The sequence below is a fragment of the Carcharodon carcharias genome, chromosome 2, assembly GCF_017639515.1.
Source record: "Carcharodon carcharias isolate sCarCar2 chromosome 2, sCarCar2.pri, whole genome shotgun sequence".
NCBI lineage: Eukaryota > Metazoa > Chordata > Chondrichthyes > Lamniformes > Lamnidae > Carcharodon > Carcharodon carcharias.
The window spans coordinates 232,856,548-232,863,541 of record NC_054468.1 but is presented as its reverse complement, the minus strand read 5'-3'; the positions used below and the strand labels follow the sequence as shown (position 1 = coordinate 232,863,541).

At 46.0% G+C, this 6,994-nt stretch overlaps 1 protein-coding gene across 1 annotated transcript; it reads right to left on the bottom strand.

Moving 5' to 3' along the window:
• Window positions 1–2,091: 2,091 nt before the first annotated feature.
• On the bottom strand, window positions 2,092–5,411 carry LOC121288928 (butyrophilin-like protein 2). Its single transcript, XM_041207799.1, has 3 exons — window positions 5,248–5,411; window positions 3,770–4,188; window positions 2,092–2,186 (listed from the first exon to the last, which is right to left on the bottom strand). Exons 1-3 carry the CDS (start codon window positions 5,409–5,411, stop codon window positions 2,092–2,094), a joined length of 678 nt encoding a protein of 225 aa, XP_041063733.1.
• Between the last annotated feature and the right edge of the window lie 1,583 nt (window positions 5,412–6,994).

Here is a 6,994-nt window from a genome sequence, read left to right as displayed (position 1 = left end):
CTGTCTCAATCTCTGGTGATAGACTGTCCACCAATATCCATTACAAGCCTACCGACTCCCACAGCTACCTCGACTACAGCTCCTCACACCCCGCTTCCTGTAAGGACTACATCCCATTCCCTCAGTTCCTTCGCCCCCATTGCATCTGTTCTGATGATGCTACCTTCAAAAACAGTTCCTCTGACATGTCCTCCTTCTTCCTTAACCGAGGTTTTCCACCCACGTTCGTTGACAGGGCCCTCAACTGTGTCCGGCCCATCTCCCACGCATCTGCCCTCACGCCTTCTCCTCCCTCCGAGAAACATGATAGGGTCCCCCTTGTCCTCACCTATCACCCCACCAGCCTCCGCATTCAAAGGATCATCCTCTGCCATTTCTGCCAACTCCAGCATGATGCCACCACCAAACACATCTTCCCTTCACCACCCCCGATGGTATTCCATAGGGATCGTTCCCTCCGGGACACCCTGATCCACTCCTCCATCACCTCCTACTCCTCAACCCCCACCTATGGCACCACCCCATGCCCACGCAAAAGATGCAACACCTGCCCCTTCACTTCCTCTCTCCTCACCGTCCAAGGACCCAAACACTCCTTTCAAGTGAAGCAACATTTCACTTGCATTTGCCCCAACTTAGTCTACTGAATTCATTGCTCCCAATGCGGTCTCCTCTACATTGGAGAGACCAAACGTAAACTGGGCGACCGCTTTGCAGAACACCTGCGGTCTGTCCGCAAGAATGACCCAAACCTCCCTGTCGTTTGCCATTTTAATACTCCACCCTGCTCTCTTGCCCACATGTCTGTCCTTGGCTTGCTGCATTGTTCCAGTGAAGCCCAACGCAAACTGGAGGAACAGAACCTCATCTTCCGACTAGGCACTTCACAGCCTTCCGGACTGAATATTGAATTCAACAACTTTTGATCTTGAACTCCCTCCTCCATCCCCACCCACTTTCTGTTTCTTCCACCTTCCTTCTGTTTTTTCCAATAATTTATATAGATTTTTCTGTTCCTACCTATTTCCATTATTTTTAAATCTTTTATGCCCTACTAGCCTTTCCACCCCACCCCCACTAGAGCTATACCTTGAGTGCCCTACCACCCATTCTTAATTAGCATATGCGTTTAGATAATATCACCACTTTCAACACCTCTGTGTTCTTTTGTTCTTTTGTCTGTGACATCTTTTGATTATCTGCTCCTATCACTGCTTGCTTGTCCCTACAACCACCACACACACCCCCCCCCACTTCTCTCCCCCCACCCTACCCCCCACCCCAACCTTAAACCAGCTTATATTTCACCCCTCTCCTTATATTCGCTCAGTTCTGTGGAAGGGTCATGAGGACTCGAAACGTCAACTCTTTTCTTCTCCGCCGATGCTGCCAGACCTGCTGAATTTTTCCAGGTAATTCTGTTTTTGTTTTGGATTTCCAGCATTCACAGTTTTTTGTTTTTATATCATTTGACTGAGACCTGGATTGAGAGGGCTATCCTATGAGGAAGGATCGAGTAGAATGGGTTTACACCATATGGAATTTAGAAGAAAGGTGAACTCATTGAAATGTATAAAGTTCTTAGACAGCTTGACATGACAGATGCTGAGAGGATAGTTCCCCGGCTGGTGAGTCTTGAATGAAGGATCACAGTCTCACAATAAGGGATCAGGACTGAGATGAGGAGCAATCTCTTCATTCAAAGGGTCATGTGTCTTTAGAGTTCTCTACTCAAAAGAAATATTGCTGTTTAATTGATGAGTATATTTAAGAATGGGATCAATAGATTTTTGCCTACTACGGAATCAAGGATGTGGGAATAGGGCAGGAAGGTGAAGTTGGTTAAGGATCAGCCATCATCTTATTGAAAGACAGAGAAGGCTCAAGCCTACTGTTTCTAATTATTACATCCTTAAAGACAAGAGTTTTAAAATAACACAGAAGAAATCAGCCATTCTCCAAATTAACAAACACAGAATGAGGAGAACATAGCTATTGTTTCAAACCCAGATTAGTCAATGAGTCATGACCTATTTACATAATGTTGAGATGGTTCAGATACCACAGAACCCCAATTGTATCTCTTATTCATTACCACCAACTCCAACAGACAGCGACAATCAGAATGAAAGCACAAACACTTGCGCCAGTTGCACCGATCACTGTACCCAACGGTACTCTGTGAACTGCAAAACATTCAGACATTGCTGTCACATTCATGTGTAGTTTCAGTACCGCAATGAAAGAATCTCAGGATGATTTTCTGATCAGTGCATTAAAGCATTTACCTCTTTAAGCAACCACAATGTATTCTGTTGAATCTCAGCGACAAGGATTCTCACCCGTTTTTTAAAATCGCTCCAAGGTCCTTACCCTCCCTATCCCTGTAACCTCCTCCAGCCCTACAACTCAGATCTCTATGCTCCTCCAATCCTGGCAACTTGGGCATCCCTGATTTTAATTGCACCACCATTGGTGACCTTTTCTTCCAATGCCTAGACACGGAGCTCTGGAATTCCCTCCCTCACTGCCTCTCTCGCTCTCTCCTCAAAATCCTCCCCTATTGATTTGACCAAGCTTTTGCTCACCTGTCTGCATATCTCCATGTGTCTCAGTATCAAACTTTGCTTGATAAGGCTTCTGTGAAGTGTCTTGGGATGTTTTACTACATTAAAGACACTATGTAAATGCAAGTTGTTATAGGTGAACCAGATAAACTAAAGTTCAAGACTTAACCCATCTTCACTGCTGCTGGAATCAGATACCTCAGTCTGTGGCCTGACTGCAAGGTGCAGCTCCTCACAGTAGGAGAATGTCCTTCATCTGGACTTGATCGCAAGTCAGGATTGGCTGGAGGGATCTGGAAATATTGTTGATCCTTACACTTTTTCTTCCCCTCCCCACTTCCTCGCAAAAGTTGCTGACGCTGTTGAAAAAATCCAACCAGTTCACCAATATCCTTCAGGGAAGGGATAAGTAATAAATACTGTCCCAAAAACAATATAAAAGAAAGAACTGCATGGTTGCTCTCCCCTCCGGAGGGAGTACCAAGACTCTCCAGGTGGCAGAAGTCAAGCATGGCGAGATTTTTGGAGAGGAGTTTCACATCTGCATCAACACCTCCTCCCCCCCCCCAACCCCGCATCAATTTTGTTAGTTCTCTGGCCTCTGACTCATTCAGCCGTCAATGGCAGCACCAAGAGAGGTAACCATCCAATGAAATCAGAGATTAACTCAGCTTCCACTGTATTGGAATGGGATTACAGTTACTCCTGTAAGTTGGTCATATTCCAGATACTTCTCTTCAGAGGCTACATTAAATTCAAGGCTGCCCACTAAATAATGGCTTTGAATGGAACAAAATTAGATGCAATTCATTAGAATGACAGAACGCAGGAGGTCATTCAGCCCATCATGCCTGTGCTGGCTCTTTGAACGAGCTGACAAATTAGTGCCTCTCCTTTGTTCTTTCCCCATAGCCCTATGACTGTTTCCTCTTCAAGTACTCAGCCAATTCACTTTGCTTCCACCACTTATTCAGGCAGTGCATTCCAGGTCATCATAACTTGGTGTGCAAAAAAATTATCTTCTCATCCTGTCCTACTGTCAAATATCTTAAAGCTGTGAAAATTGATCCCAAAACAAACTCCTATAAAAAAAGAGACCCCCCACTGAACAAAAGCCAGATTTAACTTTCAGGCGTCATTAGACAGTGCCAATGAGTATACCCATTCCACAGCTTTACTGGAACATCGTTTGCCATACTCACTCAGGATGAAAGTCGACGACAATCCCTCATCCAACTCCTGGTCCCACATCGTGCATGTGTAGTTGCCGGTGGGCCAGTTATCCATTTCTAGCGTGCTCTTCACACAGACACTGCCACCCGTGCAGTTAGTTAGCTCTGTGTGCGAGTATCGGGTCAGATTCTCCCCTAGTCCATTTTCCCAGGTCACGCTAGGAGCCGGGTACCACCCAGAGGACTCGCAGACCAGCACCAACAGGCCCAGGTCATCGGAAGGTGAATGAATGACGGGCTGCGTGCCAATAGCTGCAAAGCAAAAAGCAAACAATTTGAACTGAGTTACCAAGACAGATGAAATCTTACCTCCCTGGCTCTTCTTCTGACACCAGCACTGCTGTTGATTTGGGCTTTCAGAGAACAACTGCTTGGGAATTGATGACCCACTTTATGGCTAGATTTACAGAGAGGAGGCAAACGGACTCCTCCGTTTTCCCTTTTCCCCAACAGCCCTCTGAGTGCCAGAGACCTTTTCTGTTCTTGCCTCCTGCCATGGACACTTGTCCATGCATTGACCACAGATTGTGAGGCCCAGCCTAAACTAGTTCTGTCACCCACCAAGGTGTGTGTGTGTCTGTGCTAGTGAAAGGTGCAGGTGACAGCTGCGATCACTTTACAGGTGAGATATTGTCGTCGCTATCATCCTCCTTGGTCGTCTGCAGGATGGGGCCGGACTCAGGCTTGGGGGTCTGACCTCACCCTCTTCCTGCTGGTTCCTGTAATGGAAAGAGGAGAGAATGAGTGACTGGATGGGCTGCATCCTACATTGCACCGAGCACTGCCCTTAGGTTTCTATGTGCAGAGATTAAGCATGCTTCCTCACTGGATGGCTGGGGGAGGCCGATCCTATCGTCCCAATGGGAACTTCATCATTTTCTCATGCCAGTTCGGCAGCTTGCTCTTCATACAGTGTGAAGGGGCAGAGATCGGGCATGCCCCTACCCGTCTTCTCCCTCTTATGCCTGTTGTGTGCTGACTTCTCCTGCATAAGGGTAGAAGATAGTTTGTGAGCATTTGAGTTCCAGGCACTGTTTGCACGTTGCCAATCTCCACCACCAACCCATTGGCAACAATGTGCCATATGAAAGATGTACTGCTGCTAGTCCACAAGGACACTTTTGCAGCACCACCCCCCAGACCGACAATCTCCAGCAGCTAGGACAAAGACAATAGAAACATGGCAGCAGCAGCAGCACCCCCACCCCCATCCAACATTTGTGCCTTCAGCATGCCTGGGTCAGCGACCCACAGTTGCCTCCCTTTCTACAGACCACCTGGACTGCAGTGAGGACTTTGAGGCAGCACCCAGCACCAATAGCACAGACAATGGCCTTGCCACTGACCATTCAGTGAGTTGAGTATGAGGAGTAGAGGGTTCATTAACCCGAGTTCATTCTTTTCCTACGCTGCAGGGTGGTCCTCCTATGCATACAGTTGGCACTCACCACCCTGGTGACCTCATCTCATGCAGTGTGGAGAGACAGGTGGGCCTCCTTCTCCCATCACTCGGAAAAAGGATTTCTCTTCTGTCCTCCACTGCTTGAACAAATGTGTCCAATGAGGCATTGCTGAACCTTGGGGCTGGCGCTTGTTGATTACCGCCTGCCATATCCAGCTCCGAACTCCTGGCACGAATGAGTAGCTGTCCAGGCACTTTTTAAATGTGGAGCCCAGATATAATGGCAGGGTGTGCATCCTCCTGCCGGCCCTGCCACGTGATTCCCCACGAAACCCCTGGCTGCATATTTAATGAGCCCAGCATTGTGAAACTGGGTGGATTTGCCTGCTCAGCTCTGCGGCCGGAGTCCTTCTGGCTTCCAGTCCCCGCCATGGGACTTAGGCCCGGAACGGGAAATCCTGGCTTTGTCTGGAAATTTCTTCACAGCCTCTGCTACTTTCAAAAATGAACAAATGCTTTGAACAATGGTTTTAATCTCCTGTTTTGATCATTGAAGAACATGTTGTTTCAGATGTACCTGCAGTAATTCCACAGATATTGAATTGCCTATTCTCACTCACCTGGATTGTCACTTGGTCTTAAATCTACTTTTCTTTTGCCCACATTTTAGTTCCTCTCTATTCATCATGTATTTTTTATCTTAACTATTGTTACAATCTCAGCTAATGTTAATACTAGACAAGTCAAATCCCAGAGTGAAACCTGGCTCGATAGACCTTAACGTTGTTTTTTTAAGAAGCTGTGGAGGTCAGTTACAGAACACATTCCCAGGGTCTGCAAGTGTACTTTTAACACAAAGAATAAAGTGTTTATGAGGTCAGAAAAATGAACAGTATTACACTCGACAAAAAGGTTGGAAAGATTGCAATACAAACACCAGAAAATGATTCAAACTCACACTATTCCTTTTATCCTAGCAATACCCTGACAAACACAAAGCCTCTGTGAAGATTTACCACTATCTCAACATCAAGGCTTCAGGCATGGGCTGGCTCAGTTGCAAACAGCTTTCTTCCAGCAGGTTTCTGAGCATTCACGAGATGCTTTTTCTCCAGCTGGTATTTCTCCCTGAGACACCCAGAAACCATAATTTAAACTCACTATTAATTCAACTTCAGAGCAAACATGAGTTCCCTAAACTCAGTTCCATAGAAGTCTTGCAGAATTTCTTACTGGAGAGCTTAGAATTCCTGCCTTCACTCTCTGGCATACACAGACTGACTGAACTGCCCTTCTGTCTTTCCCTGTGTCCCTCCTATATGTTCCTCGATCCCTGTCACTCGGAAACAACACAGTTTTTCCTACGTTATGTTTTTTTTCTAAATTCGCTAAACTACTAACCCCTTTGTAACCCATCTCTTCACTGCAAGGCTTCTAAATTGTCATTGAAATGCATGTCTACAAACAGGGCCTCCAGACATCCCAACACCAAACTCACAAAAACCTCTAAATGAAACCAGAACCCTGTTTCTCCTTTCTCAACACACATTTACAAAGATAAATTAAAATTAAACAGTGTTCCTAACACTATCTTGGTCTAATTTGTAACCTCAATACCTATATAGCTTAGTTTGTCCCCTGTGTCCTTTTGTCCACATTTTAGCTTGTCACTCTGGACCTAAGCTCATCACTTCTATTTTCCTTCTCTCTCTCTCCCTATTTAATAAAAAATCTTAAGAAATAGGAACAGGAGGAGACCATACTGCTCATCGAACCCGCTCAACATTCAGTAT